This window comes from Grampus griseus, assembly GCF_964374135.1.
Source record: "Grampus griseus genome assembly, chromosome: 10".
Classification (NCBI taxonomy): Eukaryota; Metazoa; Chordata; class Mammalia; order Artiodactyla; family Delphinidae; genus Grampus; species Grampus griseus.
In genome coordinates, this window is record NC_139004.1 from 60,571,013 (window position 1) to 60,587,946 (window position 16,934).

Sequence of the window (16,934 nt, forward strand, 5' to 3'; positions counted from 1 at the left end):
GCACGTGGGCTTCAGTAGTTGTGGTACACGGCTCAGTAGTTGTGGCTCGTGGGCTCTAGAGCTCAGGCTCAGTAGTTGTGGCTCACGGGCTTAGTTGCTCCGCAGCATGTGGGATCTTCCCAGACTCGGGCTCGAACCCGTGTCCCCTGCATTGGCAGGCAGATTCTTAACCACTGCGCTACCAGGGAAGCCCTAGATTAATTAAAATTAAATAAAATTTAAAAATCAGTTCCTCCAAGGCAGTAGCCACATTTCAAAAGCTCAGTAGCCACTTCTGGCTGGTGGCTACCATATTGGGCACTGCAGATATAGAACATTTCCATTATTTCATAAGGTGGATTCTTTACCAGTGGACCATCAGGGAAGTCCCTCTTAATTAAAGCTTAATAATTACACTATTCAAATTATCTAATTTGTATTTATTTCTGGTGTACTGGGCTTCCAAGGGCTGATAAGGGAATTTTAAAGTCATCAGCCATGGCACATTAGATTGCATTGCTCTATTGTTTTGCCGATTCAAGAAAGTCTCATGATTTACTTACTTTATTTTATCAGTATCTAAAACATCCTCCCTCCCTGTTTCTACTTCTTGCCTTGAATTCTACTTTGTTTGAAAGTAGTATTCTTGCCTTTTCTTTTTTGTTTGCATTTATTTAGCATAGAATGTTGTCTATTCTTCCATTTTTAACCTCTCAGTGTTATTTAAAGTTAATTTATTTAAGAAATAATTTATTGAGGTGAAATTTACAAAACATAAAATTAACCATTTAAAAATGAACAATTCAGTGGCATTTAGTACATTCACAATGTTGCGCAACCACCACCTCTATCAAGTTTCAAAACATACCATCACTCTAAAGTAAAACCTCTTACCCATTAAGCATTTCTTCCTATTCTCCCTCCCCAGAGTCCCTGGCAACCACTGATCTATGTTCTACATCTACGGAAGGTAATTTATTTATTATTTTATTTTATTTTTTAAGAGAGGGGTATCTGGAGCTTTATCCTTTAAAATTTTTTTATTTTTAAAATTTTTGTTGACGTATAGTTGATTTACAATGTTGTGTTAGTTTCAGGTGTACAGCAAAGTGATTCAGATACATACACACACACACACACATACACACACACACACACACACACATATATTCTTTTTCAGATTCTTTTCCCTTATAGGTTGTTAACAAAATATTGAGTATAGTTCCCTGTGCTATATAGTAGGTCTTTGTTGGTTATCTATTTTATATATATTAATTAATCCCAAACTCCTAATTTATCCCTCCCCCCCACCCTCCACTTTCCCTTAAGGTAATTTATTTTTAACTATCTTATTTATAACAGACTCCTTCCCTGGCCCTAGTGGTCTGCCTTTTCAGTGTGATAATGCTTCTTTTTAGCTCTTTGAAGTAACAGCCAGGAGCCAGGTAATTGGACTTTGAAAGGTCAGGCGTAACGGCTGGCCAATGAAGCAAAGGCAGTGGGCAGCACTGTTGCCATATGGTACCTAAGAGATGCAGTAACTTGTAATTCAAAAGGGCATGCCCATCATTATGCCATTATCTGGTGCTTCTGTGCTCGTGACACAGGGACATGAGGGGGAGGAATGGGAAGGGAGTGACAGGTGATGCATAAAAGGCAACAGAATAAGTTTTGCCTTTCGTTGCTTCAATCTTGTCACCCAGCCATTGTCTGCCCCCTCTGCATAACTGGTATCACTGAGGCAGTTTAGCTGGGTCTTCACCTCCCATATAAGCAGCATCAAGCATTTGCAAAATTCTGAAGCATATGTTGGTGTTAGGGTAATAATCCCTTAGCCCTCTTATATGATCTCCAGGTTTATGCAAATTATCCACTGTCCCTTCCTTTGCCGCATTTTTGGGCAGCTGCTGACATTTTTTCTGAAACACAAGTAATTAATGGCTTAGAAGAAATTTAAGGAAGAGTGAATATGAATCAAAAACAGAATAAAAACTCTTATACCTCAATCAGACCTTATATTTCTGTCTACATATTTTTATTTCTCTTATATTAAATCTGGTTCATACAAGGAGCTGGAGATATAATTGACAGGATGTATCCACATACCCAAGAGGTTAGCAATATAAGGACCCCCACCACCCAACCAACAGGCCATGAGACCATGCAGGAAGGATGCTTCTTGGGGCTCTGACTGGGGACCTACAGAAAGAAGGGCTACAGAATGGAGGTGCCATCAACAGTGACAGTAATTGTCATTAAGATAGAGATGACTTACTATCAAATCCTTGGTAGTGCTTTTCCTTTCTTTAGTCCTGTTTGTCGAGGAGTCTTGGAGAATGAAGTTGCGGTTAAATGTTTTAATGGTGGTCGCTGAAGATGCCTCAATTTTTTCAGCTAAAAGGAAACACATAGGAATAAGTATTATCCAGAAGCTGGACTGATGGTTAAGGAAGAAAGACCAGGTGTCCAGATTACCCAGATTTTTGTTCTAGACTGGCATCTCATTCTGGTCCATAGGTCTGACTGTGGAAACTTTTTGTTCTGTTTATTTATTTATTTATTTATTGGTGGACCAAATAAATCAAGGCATCATTGGTGGCTTTCTAGGCACAGGTAGCTTGGAGATAATCCAATACAGTCTACAAACTCTTATTTGCAATTCTGAAATATAAAAGGCTCTAAAAACAGCAAATCTTTACAACTTTGGAGTCAAAATTGCCTGATGGCAAAACCTGACTTAAACTAATAAGTGGCCATTTCAAGTCCTTGTCCCTCTCATGGAGCATGAACGTTGTCACGCTTTGCTGCAGGGATATTAATGTGTTTATCAGACACTACTCCAGACACCATGGGAGCGGGCTGTCATGAAATACACAGTACATGTACCATATTACCTTTCTAAAGTCCAAATAATTCTGAAACATATATTGACCCAAGGGTTTCAAGTAAGGGATCGTGGATCTGTAATATATTTTAACTGTTTAGGGCTCTGGGGAATACAAAGTAGGCACTGAGTAAACATTTGTTGAACAATGAATGGTGGAACCAGGACTCAAACATATATCTTCTGACTTTCTACTCTTCTAATTTGCAGGTCTAAATTTCTAGTTTGGCATCATCATTCTGTGGCTTCTGAATCTAGGGAAATTGTTGAAAATGTCCAGTAGATAAGGGTGATAGGACTGGCATTGCTGGAATTCCTCTAGGTTGGGCTCTTTGTTAGATGCTTTTGGTGTCCTTCCCACATCTCCCTGACAGTCACCATTCCAGCCCACTGTGACAGCATCCTACTACAGGCATCACCAGTCTCTCTTGGCCCATGAATGATGGGGTGGGTCAGAAGTACCAGGGAGTTAATGCCCCCACCAGAAATAACCTTCAAGCAAAGACGAGAGTTGAAATATCTCATCTTCCTATTCTTTGAGATGAAAACTCTGAGGTGCGGTTGATACCGTCTCCCAGAAGTCCTCAGCAGGGGTTAGCCTCATTTGCCCAAAGCAGCAAACTACTAATTAAAGTACATTATATTGGCTTAATTTCCTTCCCTGAATCTTTTTTTTCTTCCCTTATCAGTGTTTCTTGGAATTACCTCCCAAATCACATCTTTGTCCCAGGGTCTGCCTCTTGGAGGAATTCAAGTCAAGATAGACTCTCCACAAGGGCAATTCTGGGTGAGAACACCCCATTAGATCTGGTCCTCAAACTCAGATCTCTGAGTTACTCTGAGTGAGTGAGTCAGGCTTAATGCTTTGGTGGCTCTGTGGTTTGATTTAAGCATACCTTTCACCGGTGGAGCAGGGAGTTTCCTCCTCTGCTGCCTTGATGTGTCTATGGTTTGTACCTATAAACAGAACACAGGAATCAGTACACCTTCGCAAAGCTGGAGATGTTTTATCTTCTACATTTTCCAGGTCGTGCAATATTCCAGCAGAGGGAGTGAGGGACAAACGCACCTGGTTCCTTTGCTTCTGATCTCGTTTTCTTGTGAGGCGCCCACAGGGTGCTATGTTTAATCCTGCAATGGTCAGGGCTGAAATCCGGCTCTCAATATCAGAAATCTTAACGCAACAGAAAGGCAGAATCAGTAGGGAGAAAGCCCAGGAGGGGAAGAATCTTTGTTAAAAGTATTATGACTCTATAAAGAACAAATCTGCTTTGATATATGCTCATTCATTCATTCACTCATTCAGCTTCCACCAAGCACTTCTCTATTTAGTACTGTAGTGAGAAAATAAACCACAGGCCTTTCTTTGTAAATTTAATTTTCCAGTTGTTAGCTCTAGAGTATGTCACCCTTGTCAGAGGTCCCCTAGGGATAAACGGAAGCCCAGGGCACGATGGGCATGATGGCCCGGGGCCATCTGGCTCAGCATAGGGGTGGGGGTGGGGGTGAGGGAAGGCTTCCCAGGGAGACAACACGATGTGAGCTTTGAAAAGCAAGTATGATTTATAGGTCCTGCTTCCTTCTTCCGTGACTCCCTGAATCCAAAACCACAGCACCAGGTCTTAGGAGGGAAGCCCAGCAGCCCCTGGTTCAAGTCCATTTCCTCTATTAAGAGGCCAAGTGGCCTTGAGAAACTCCCTCCTCTCTCTGGGCATCAGTTTCCTTTACTATAACATCAGTAGGTCAGAAGGAACTCATATTTTTTTCCAACAATGTCTTAACGTAGATATAGAGAACAAGAGCCCACTCAGCACCCGGAAAGAACCCCGGTCCATCCATGTCCCCAGGGGTGAAGACAACACGGTCCCTCCTCTTAGGAAAGGGCATTACTATGTGCCGTTGCCATGCTGAGTGCTTTAAACACATGAACTCACTCATGCTTCATTCATAATCCTGTGACATGGGTACCATTCTCTTGGTTTTACAGATGAGGAAACTGTGGCTTAGAGGGATGAGTGACACACCCAACATCTCACAGCAGAGCTCAGCATTAATGCTACTGCTCATGATCTTGCCACGTTGCCCCCTTCTCAGAGGCCTTGCCAAGGCCTGGCATGGGGGACACTGGAGGAGGCTGGCAGAGTCGAGGGAGGAGGCTGGGATCACAGCCATCCTGCTGAGATGGCACAGCCTGAGCGTTGCTGGGGAATCAGACAGGAAACCTGAAAGTGGGCCCTGCTGCCAATGTGTGTGCCTCCGCCCTGACGTCTCCATTGCCTCCCCTGTCCCTAAGCTATTTTGTGCTGCACAAGACGAATTCTGATTCTGCTGCCGTTTGCTGAGGGGTTCTTTGGACAAAGCCCTTTGGGATAGCTGCTATAGGAAGTGCAGAGAGAAGGTCTGAAAGGTCAGCAAATATGGGAGATGCTTCCCCTATCCCGGAGGAGCGGCAATCTTACTCAGATAAGGAGGAGGAGGCAGATAAAGGCCAAGACTGTGGCAGCTGGTGAAAGAATCCAAGCTGCCCAGCAGCCAGCCCCCAGAAGGGGCCACTGTGCAGCCCCTGTCCCTTCCTAGCCCCCAGATGCCTTCCTATTCTCATTCCTCAAATTTCACACTGAGAACGGCGTTCCTTTGGTTTATAGACCAGTAAATTGCATAAACTTTTATCAGTCATTTGCAACTGATGTGGGTTAGATGCCCACATTCTTTCCTGGAAGCAGTTTTGATGGAGGGCTTTGCTCAGAGGGCCCTGGGAGACAGGTCAGTGGGAGAGCAAGTTGCTGACCTCCTGATTTGCTGACTGCCAGGCTCTAGAATAAGAAGGGTTAATTTTTCCAGTTTTAGTCCACAGGGCAAAGGATGCAGAAAGAGGAAAGGAGACTGCTGAGGGCTGATATTGCCTACATTTTGTTTATCTGTCTCTCTATCTATCCATCCATCCATCTATCACGTTGTATCTGTGTTCCATTAATTCCTAAGACTGCATATCCAGTGACCCTTACACTGTGTTCCCTTAATTCCTAAGACTGCATATCCAGTGACCCTTACACTTGCTAGAAGGGGATGACCAATTCTGCTCTGGGTTTCCTGGGAGCCAAAGCAAAAAGATCATTTTACGACTCTGTGTCCACAAGATAAAGACCAAGTACTCAGAAGAATAGCTTTTCTTGATATTTAGAGTTAAGAGAGACCTTCCCCAGGAATGCCCACAGAGATGACCCTTCAGGACGCAGTGGACAGCATCCTTAGCACGCTGCCTGTGCATCATCCTGCAGTTGGCTTCAGCACCAGGCAATCCTGTCAGATTAGGTCAGATTCTAGGGTTGCTTTCACCTTGGAGTCCCAAAGGTTAACTCCAAGGTGAAAGCAACCCTAGAATCTGACCTAATCTAAGAACTCAATTCAGCACATCTACCCTCCAGTGGGACCCTCCTACCATCCTGCAGGATACCCTCTGTGACATCTTCTGTGAGACTCTGCTTTGGACAAGAACAGATAACAAGGAATTAATCTTCCTTCTGTGGCAGCAACTGTAGGACAAGGAGAGTCTCCACGCTAATAAAGGTTCCCACATTGAAAAGAGCCATAAAGATGATGGCAAGGTTGACAACCTTCCATGCAAAGTAAGGACTCTTATGCAAGTGGATATATACCTGAGGGCAGGACAAGCACATTTTTCAGGAAACCACACAGCACAGACTGGTGAAGAATTTGGGCTCTGAGGCCAGAAAGACTTAGGTTTAAAATCCTGGCTTCATCACTTTTTAGCTATTTGACTTCGGTTTAACCATTCTGAGCCTCCTTTTCTCCAGATATAAAAAGGGAAGAATAACAATAGCCACCTCATGGGGATGCTGAAAGGATTAAATACAATAATGAGTTCAAGGGTTAAGCCCAACTCCTGGCCCACAGTAAGACTCACTGAATATTAGGTATTATTAATGACATTATTATAATATTTAACAATGAATGATAAATTAATAGGCACATTCAAACACATGGAAAATGGACATTTTGGACTCCAGGATTTTCTGCCATAAAACATGACTCCAATAATTTAAGCCTAGAAAAATTTGGAAACATGAATAACTAATTATCCAATAAAACCCTCCCAAACACCCATAAACAATATTACTTCCTGCTAAACCATTCAAGAAGTATTTGCTGCAAAATATACCCCCAGAAAACAAATGATTTGATTCTATTTCATATAACATTAACTATAAATTGATTAAATGTTGAGTGGCATTTGTGGGAAATGATTTTTTTTTTTTTTTTTTTTTGTTGCGGTACGCGGGCCTCTCACTGTTGTGGCCTCTCCCGTTGGCTCCGGACGCGCAGGCTCAGCGGCCATGGCTCACGGGCCCAGCTGCTCCGCGGCATGTGGGATCTTCCCGGACTGGGACACGAACCCGCATCCCCTGCGTCGGCAGGTGGACTCTCAACCACTGCGCCACCAGGGAAGCCCGGAAATGATTTTTGAGGAGAGTTGCTCTTCAGCCATGCTTGCTGGTAATAAACAGTCAACAGGGCCATCCGTGATGAGACCATTCCTGGGCCATTCCTAGCATAGAACTGGTTCCCTCCCATTCTCAAGAGTGCTGAATGATATGAGCAGCTGTTGTGATTTTTGATTCTTTAAGATAAAAATATTTATTTAAAAAATAATTATCAGACTTCCCTGGTGGTGCAGTGGTTAGGAATCTGCCTGCCAATGCAGGGGACCCAGGTTCAAGCCCTGGTCCGGGAAGATCCCACATGCCGCGGAGCAACTAAGCCTGTGTGCCACAACTACTGAGCCTGTGCTCTAGAGCCCACGAGCCACAACTACTGAGCCTGTGCACCACAACTACTGAAGCCCACGTGCCTAGAGCCCATACTCGTGACAAGAGAAGCCACCTCAATGAGAAGCCCACGTACCGCAACGAAGAGTAGCCCCTCGCTGCAACTAGAGGAAGCCCGCGCCTAGCAACAAAGACCCAATAAATAAATAAACTTATAAAAAAAATTATCTCCCAAAACTGTCATCTTCTCTATCCAGAGATGGTTTCAATTGATCCCCGTTCTCCAGAGGATGCAGTTTTAAGATGCAGGGTCTACAGAAATAGCAGTGAACCAGGGGTCTACAGTGAGCTTATGCTGCAGAGACCAGCATTTCTCATGGGTCCCTGAGTATGTATATGTCCATGGACCCCAGTTTGAGAATCAGTTACTTAGTCCACAGTCCATTTTGATCCAGAGTCAGAGGCCAAGAGAATATCCATGAAAACTGCAAACAAGCATCTTCAGAAAGTTATAGATAATATAGTAATTAGTTCTAAAACAGCCATATCTAAATCATGAAAAATATTGGTCTGAGAAATCTACACTTCGTTTTTCATTTATTTATTCATCTCATTTTTATTGAGGCCCAAACCTGTGTGAGGTGTTATGCTAGGCACTGGAGTTATTGTGTTAAGCTAGATAGCTAGAGTCCTGTCCTCAAGGAACTTTTAGTCTATCGTGGGGAAACCTGGCATTAAATAGGTAATCAACAGTGTGATGGGACTTCCCTGGTGGCGCAGGGGATAAGACTCCGCGCTCCCAATGCAGGGGGCCGGGGTTCGATCCCTGGTCGGGGAACTAGATCCCACATGCATGCCGCAACTGAGAGTTCGCATGCCATAACTGAGGAGCCCACCTGTGGCAAGTAAGACGTAGCACAACCAAATAAATATTTTTTTAAAAAAACAGTGTGATAAAGGTTAGGGAAGGGTGGTCTTGGGATGGAATGGGAACCTCTATAGCAAGGGTCAGGGAATTTGTCAAAGAGGAAAATGGCATAGGTTTTAAAGAGATATATTATGAAGGTCATAATTTGGGGAGAGGAAGCCTGCACTTTAAAAAAGGAGGCTTTGGTGGAATCCACCTGGAAGGACCATGCCCACGAAAAGTCTGCTGGAGGTAGCAGGAACTGATAGATATAAAGGCTTTGAAATGATTCTTTTGTAAGATGGGGTGCCCTCTCCTTTTGCCTGGTAGTTCTCCATCTAGGCAGAGAGGAGAGTTCTTACCTGGATCTCAGCATGGTGGACCCGGGCTGCTGCCGTGGCTACTTGGTCCTCCAGATCTGCCAGTTCAGTCTCATCAGTGCCACTGTGGATGCAGCGGGCAGCATCCTCTAGCTCACTCAGCTGGCCTTCAAGTCCATACACGGTACCTGCCGCCAGGTACACCTATAGAGGAGGCATGGCCTTTGAGCTCAGGTCTGTGGACCCAGGACTGGTGGGGCCCCTTCAGGGGATGCCATAATTCAGGGGAGTGAAAGAGAACTAGACTCAACATTGGGAGAAAGAGACAGGGAGCCCCCCATTTATAAACATTCTTCACACTTAAGTGGTGGTAGCATAAGGTCTTGCCACCCCCTCACTGTCAACCACACCTCCTCTTCCCCCAACCTTTCCTGCAAAAAAAAAGTAGTATGTAAATTTTAAAAATATGATAAAATAGTACAAGAATACATGACATCAGCTACATAAATTGTGAATTTGTCCAGGGACTATAACAACCACAATTATCAAGATAGAGGATACAGAGAGAAAAACTCATGATGTAGTTTTGCCAATAAAAATTTTGGTTGGCATTAGTAATTTGGAAAAATTCAGAAAACATGAAAGAGGTGAAATTAATTTAAAACGATTACAAATTTTGCATGAATTATCTCTGATTAAGTACCGTGAAGTTGCTTGAATCAGGTTAAGGGAATGAAAATGAACCTGAAGTGTGTAGTAGGAAAATACCTTATTTTTTAGAAAATAGTGTGATGTTGAGAAGCATATAAAATCTATGATCAATTAAGACAGTTTTTTGAGAGCTCCTGAAGATTAAAGAGAAAATAAGATAAAGGAAGTAATTTGAGGGAAAATTAAAGGAAGTTACTTTGGCTTACGAGTTTATAAGGTGATTCTCATAAAAGTGGGCAAACAGAAAGTAAAATCGTTGGAATAATTCAGGCTGAGGACAGGGTGAGTGAAACAAATGCTCCTTCAGCCTAATTAATAACATGATGAAACAGTGGACAACACAAGGAACTAAATGTATCTAGAGAAGGTAATTACTTAAACAGGTTCATGAGGTTTAATCAATGTATATAAAGCTCTAAACATGTAATCACAACCATTTAGAGTTGACTTGAATGATGTGCACGGTCACTCCTTTAACAGTTCCTTTAACTTGAGTTAAAAATATAACAGAGTTAGGCAAGCCAAGAGCAGTGCACACAGATGATGCATGGTCATTTGCACTGAGCAATGCTGAGTGTTGGTGAGGAGGGCAAAGAATCCTGAGATGCTCCAACTCTGTCAATTCCTTGGCATGATTCATGCATCTGCATGAAAACTGGCAATTTTACCAAACATTTCAGAGTGGAGCAAAGGCAGGTGCAGGTTTGATGAGAGCAAATTTGACTGTGCATCACCAGGCACAATTAGCTGTGGGAGCTTCCAGCAGTGACTGACATAGCGGACATCAAGTTGGGTGATTCATCGGTCATACAGGGGTCATGAGTCAAATGTCTGCTGGTAACTAACTGCCTTATTTCACTTTGCCCTTAGCTTTATATTTCTTTGTCATATGCAAGTATTAGAGAACTTTTGTTTCTAAAAGATCTTCACAGTTTAATATAGCCATTTATTCCTTATCTGCAAAACAAGAAACACTTTATTGTTTGTCACATGAAGGAAATGATGAATATTTCAAAGCCATTTGAGTGGAGAAATCATTAAAAATTTGTCTCCCAAAAGTTGTGAGGTTGAAAAACTTATCTTCAGAGGGGAAGAAAAATTGAAGAGAGAGAGAGAGGAAAATAGAATAAGAGGAGAAGAGGAGGAGGAGGTGGGAAAGGAAAGGGAGGAGGGGGAGGAGGAGGAAGAGGAGAGGAGAGGAGAGAGGAGGAAGAGATCAGAGCGATGGCCACCACAGTCTGAGTTTGGGTATTACACTTTTGGTACTCACACCAAAAAAAGGGGACTTCATTTTGATAAGATAATTAAAAACATAAACTTATAGCTTTGCACAATGAAACTAAATTTGGAATTTAAATGAAATGAATGACTTAAGTGTGGCAATGGTTAAACATGATCTGACATATCTTTGGTCTCAGGACCTTGATATTTCCAGAAACATGCAACACTCAGCATCGTCATACCCTATGGTTGTATCAACTTAATAGCACCTTGTTTTTTGTCACCGGCATGGTCATCCACTAACGTTCCTTACTTTCTCTGCCAAGACAAAGCAATATGAAATCGCTCCAAGTTCTCAGCAAGGCCAGAATGTTCATCTTTTACTTTGTGTTCCCTAAAAGCCTGCTTTCCTGGCACTAGGGGGATAGGGAGGTTCAGTGGTTTGGCACTGACACCTGCTCAACAGGAACTTACAAGCAAGGTCATGGCACCTAAAGGATTAGAGGATGATGACAATGGTGATGGTGGTGATGATGATCATGACAGGTATTTACTGAGCCAGAGGGCTGGTGCCAGATTTCATGCCTTTATCCACCCTGCCCTACGATGCTGTGATACTTAATCTCGACTGGAATATTTCGACGATTTATATTTCAAACGTTGGCATAAAGGTACTAGAGTTACTGTGGTTATAGATGGCCATAATATTGGCTCTGTGGCTGGGCTGAAATAACACAAGTTAACATGCCATATAATGAAATTGTTATTCTAGTCTTAAAAGTAACCCATTTGAAAAACATAACCTGGAGATGCTTGCTTAATTAAGGTCCACTTTTGGCGAGAGGTATGGTTACCATGTCTGAGTAATCTACGTCCTCTCCAAACTCTAGTCACTGATGCCTGTGACCCCATTGACTGGCTCCTGGTTCAACAAGCCTTTCTCAAAGTGGTTCAAGGGATGAGAATAGGTGTTTCAAAGGAAGGACTTTATGGTCAAAGCCCCTAGAATAAAGAACATTAAACAGATTTCTTTATTGCAGGACTTCTCAGGGTCTTTAATGTGCTAAGATGTATTTCAATTTTCCTAGAAGGAGTATATGGGTTTCTCAAGCTTATTTGTTCTTAGAGCATCTTGTTGGACTTGGCGTCCATGACATATACTTTAGGGGACTAAGGTTAGACAGTAACAGATAGTATTTCTTTTCTTGTTCTCTGAGAGCAGAAAGCCATGACCACTTCTAGAAGTTCTGCCTCTCCTGTGCTATGGGGGTTGTACAAGGGCTTTGAGAAGGAAGATCAACGTCTCCTGCCTGATCTTGGATTCTGGGCCAGAGCTAGGTCCCCCCTTGGCCACCCCACTGTGCCTGCTGCCACTGGTTGTATACTACAACATATTTGGGGTTGCTGGAGTTATAAGGCAGAAGAAAAAGGGAAGTTGAGACTAGTCCTCCACTGGCTCTGTGGCTGGGAATTATGGGGTACCCCAGGTGGTCTCTGTCATTTAGGAAAGATAAGAATGAGGAAGGTCCTTAGATGGCGGTGGGAGGGTGAGGGAGCCGACTCACCCCTCCCACTCACAACCCTGCATAAATCCACAAGGTGGCCCTGGTGGGACCCTACCATTCACACCACAGGTCTGAAAATGGTCATACTTGTTGTTCTCTGTTGATCCCTAGATCCATTTTCCATTCTGTTCTGCTCTCCTCTGTTCTCTGTGACGCTAACCTATACAAACTTTACCACCAAGCCTCCCTTGCTGGTTGGGATGGGTTTGGCCAATGGGAAGCACCAGCAGGAGATCAAAGGCAGGAGGAGAAAGAAGTAAGAGCCTTTTTTCCCCTGCTTTTTCCCTTCCTGGATTCCACGGTACAGCTCCCACTAGGGGTCGCTCTTCCAGGTTCCAGTTCTCCCTGGGCTATACTGCCTGCGGGTGGTGACCACTTCCTCCTACTGCTACTCTGTGGGCACCACAGCACCCCTTATCCTTGCCCACACCTGAGTCAATACTCCCTGAAACTTTCCTCTCCCAGACAGACCCCTAACAGGTACAGTAGAACCCTGTGCTTCAGAGCTCCCCAGGCATTCAGTCCGAGAAACTGAGTCCCCACTGTGCATTCAGGGGAGGCTGGCATTGGTCAGAGGTTTCTCCCACCTTTAGGGGAGACAGAGCTGATTTCACAGCCAGGCAGCAGGTGAGAAGTGTCAAGGCTAAGAGACTAAGGAAATTCTAAAATCCCCATGCCCTACCCTAATTAAGTGGATTAACAAGGCAGTTATGATAACAGGAGATTAGACATATGAATGTGATATTTTTTGTTTTATCTTATGTAGCTCTGAAATCTTCATAAGACTTCTTAAAGATGAATATTCTCTTGCAAATGAGGATGTTCTCTTTTATCTCAGCGGCTTGGTCTGCAGAAACCAGTGTTCAGAGGGCAGACTAAGTGTTGCCATTTCTATTTCTGCCATTCCCTGGGCTCCTCAGCACAAAGGAGAAAGGCAGAGGAGCAGGCGTGCTCTTCAGAACATAGACAAAAGCCCTGGTTTAATTAAATCAGCTGCACCCAGAGGCCAGTTTAAGAATCAGCCCTGCCCTTCTCCTGCTGCTCAGCTGAATTCCATCCTGGAAACAGCAGAGCAAGCAACCTGCCCATGGCTCTGTGATCTGGTGAACTAAAGAGATTAAAAAAAGAAAGTCATCCCTTCTGTGACTCAAAGACCCACAGAATTCAAAGGAACAAAGATGGAATCTCTTCGGAGGTGAAATTTGAAAAGCTGGTTGGGGTAGGGAAGGAGGTGGAAGTAGGCAGTTAACACTATGAGAACAGGAGAGGCATCTTAGAGGGGCTGGACAGGGAGCAGGAAGTTGTAATCCCCAGCTTTTCCACTGCTGGTGTTTCTGACGTCTTGAATCAGTGGCTAAGTAGATGTGTTTCGCACTCAAAGTGTTAATGAACGCACAAAAAGAAACATGATGTACAATAAAAGGATCTTACAAAATGAAAACTCTGCCAAGGCCATTGTATTTTTCAATAAACTCCTTAGAGGGGAAAAAAAGGCATGCTGTCTTTGCTTTCAGTGTGCTGACCTTTGTCATTTAAATCTAGATTATTTCATGCATTGTAAGTTTTTTTGATAGCATACTTCGTAAAAAGAAAAAAATGCCTCCCTTTCCTGGTGAACCATATCTTTATTTTAGTCTTTTCAATTCTGTGTGTGCAGGATTAGGGCCATTTTAGGACTATCAGCACCTGAAAGAATTGTATTATAGGCATTTTTAAAGAACAGAGACCTGCACATTAGAAGTAAAACATTTCTTTTAAAAAAAGGATTTTATTCATCTGATGTAGTCATATATCAGATAAACATTCCTTGCACACCTCCTCTGTGTCAGGCTCAGGGCCAAGGGCTAGGGCTATAGACAGGAAAGGCAGCAGGTCCTGTTCTATAGGAATTTATATATCCGGTTTCCAACTTGGGCAAGACCGTGCCCTACTCTTCCCCCATGCTCCCTCTAATATTTGGCAATGTCTTGAGACATTTTAGATTGTCAAATCTAGGAGGGTGCAGCTTCTCGCATCTCGTGGGTAGAGACCAGGGATGCTGCTAAACATCCTACAACGTACAGGACAGGCCCTGCAACAAAGAATTATCTAACCCAAAATGTCAATGGCGCTGATCTAATAGGAGGTATATGAGTGAACAGAAAGGGCAACAAAGTGAGGCAGACATATGCTTAGGTTTTATGGGAATCCAAAGGGAGAGAGTCTTCTACTTTCAAAGTGAAACTAATATTGGCATTTTTTTTTTTTAACCTTGAGTCATTTTGATTTGTTTTTGTTTCAACTTCTGGCAAAAAATCTCTCTGATAACATTTCCCGGTTTCTGAGAACACCATTCATTAGACCATCTCCAAATTAGGGTTGATTCTACTGGGTCTGGAAAGGTGGAATCACCTGACTGGATTTGACATCGGGACTATGCCGACTGGTGATGGTAACGATGGCCTGAGTGGCTAATGTCCAGATTTCTCTGTGTCACCCCTGGTTTGCATTGTTCGAAAATTCTCATCGGACCTTTACCGAAGTCTTAAAAATGATTGTAGGTGTTTATATGTAAGAACCTATTACATTCTTTCTTTCCTCACCAGTTGGAAGGACAGAAAAACCATTACGAGCAAACATATCTGTGAAGCAGGGCAGAGCAATTCTGTAGTAACCTAAGTTCTGTTGGCAACCACTGTTTTTCTCTGTAGTGGCACTGGCAATGCTCCACCTGGATCCCCACAGATCCCTTATATAGTTTCTGCATACTCCCCTCCCCGCTCCCAAGCTGCAGTGTGCCTTTGTTTCCAACAGCTCAGATCTATGCAAAAACGGCATTTGAGCTACTGTAGACACTTTGCCTGCATTCAGAGAGACTGAGGTGCCCACTGGCTGTAGGAAGGGCCAGTTCCTTTGCCTTAGGTCAGGACAACTCTGAGATGCAAATTATACCACGGAGTTGCCTGCAGGATCGGGCTGAAGCTACTTTTTGTCTAAGATCATAGCTTTGCTTGACTTCCTCCCTCTCCCCACTCCCTGACCAGTCTCCCCTGGGAGCATTTCCCTAATAAATCACTTGCACAGAAATCTTCATCTTGGGGTCTGCTTCTGGGACACCCAGTCTAAGACCCTTCTGAGAATATATTTGCTGTGGTGGTAGTATATTTGTGTCCTTGCCCTCTTTGTGAAGAGTTACAACATCATCAGCTTCTCCTTTGGACATGTGTGCCCTAGACAGAGCACATCCACACTGTCTTACATTTTCTTCCAGGGAAGTCAGCTGCTCATCCAGTCTCACTTGGTCTGTTCCAAGAGGAAACGTCCCTTTCTCTCTGTCAGGAGGGACAGGTGGGAACTCCCAGGGCCCTGTAGACTCTGCTATCAACTCCTCCGTGGCGTTGATGACTTTCAGGACTTCTGTGGAGATGTTGCAGAGAGAAACAGCAGAATACTTCTGTTTGGTCCAATAACAGAAGGGGACAGAAGACAAGAACAACATTAACAATGACATGGAAGTTCTACATTATCATGGTGCTCATCATGAGATCGATTCTGTTTCATAACACACACAAACATCAATGTGCCAAAGGAATGAGACACTAAAAAAATCTACCCAGTATGAGGGGACCGAGAGGAGGCCTGATGTAACTTGGCTTAGCTTCTGTGACTCACAATGAATTATTTCAGATTTTTAGGGAGAGAGGAAGGAGAGCTCCAGTGGAAGCCACTAGGTCCTCTGCCCACTGCTGATAGTTTCATGTTCATTACCTTGTTTGCTGGATGATATTCTCTTTCCTCAACAGAGCTTCAGTCACAGACTCTGTCAAACTACATTCACGATGTGGTCCAGTGGGTAGCTTTATGGATGAAGAGTTAGGAGACCTGGGCTCTAGATCTAGCTGTCATTTCATCTAGATATGGGACCTTGGCCAGGCTACTTCCCATTTCTGGAACTCAGTTTTGTCATCTGTACATTGAGAGGATTAGAAAGAGTTTCTCTGCAGTCTCTGGTAGCTACTGTGTTGTTAGCTTACCCACATCAAGCCCATTCTTCCTTATCTCCCCCCACCATTAAGGCTGAACAGAAAATACACTGCATTTCCCAGCCTCTCCTGCAGCCAGGGGCAGTCATGTGACATCGTTCTGACCAGTGAGCCTGAAGGGAATATCTATTGAGGGGTTTCTAGCAAAGCTTTTGTTTTCCTAATCAGGTGAATAGATGCAGCTGATGCTCTCCTGCCCCCACTTCTCTCTGCCTTGATCACAGGTCTGCGGTTAGGAAGCCAACAAGAGTGAGGATGATACCAAAATGCTGGGTCAGGTGGATCAGAAAGACTGAAAGAGCCTGAGCCCACATAGCACTGCATCAGCTGAACTGCCTCTGAACACCTTGATACATGTGTGCAAAATAAGTCCCTACCTGTTGGAGCCCCTACTGGCTGGATTTTCTGTTATTTGTGGTTGAATATATTTCTGATACAAGTCACTTCTAGTTTTTATATTCATGACTCAAAATTACAGTCAGTCCAGATCTGGGCCAAGGTCTTTAATGGAGCAGAGGTACTTCAGCCACAAAAAATT

The 16,934-nt window shown here is 43.5% G+C and overlaps 1 protein-coding gene across 1 annotated transcript in view; it reads right to left on the bottom strand.

Annotated features, from left to right (window-relative positions):
- MYRIP (myosin VIIA and Rab interacting protein) overlaps positions 1-16,934 on the bottom strand; it is a 220,482-nt gene that overhangs the window by 3,840 nt on the left and 199,708 nt on the right. Inside the window, exons 12-16 of the mRNA XM_082664731.1 lie at positions 15,613-15,807; positions 8,920-9,081; positions 3,933-4,037; positions 3,760-3,820; positions 2,255-2,373 (exon numbers count right to left, since the gene is read on the bottom strand). Of these exons, the coding sequence (XP_082520857.1) occupies positions 2,255-2,373; positions 3,760-3,820; positions 3,933-4,037; positions 8,920-9,081; positions 15,613-15,807 (642 nt within the window). The remainder of the gene's footprint in view (positions 1-2,254; positions 2,374-3,759; positions 3,821-3,932; positions 4,038-8,919; positions 9,082-15,612; positions 15,808-16,934) is intronic.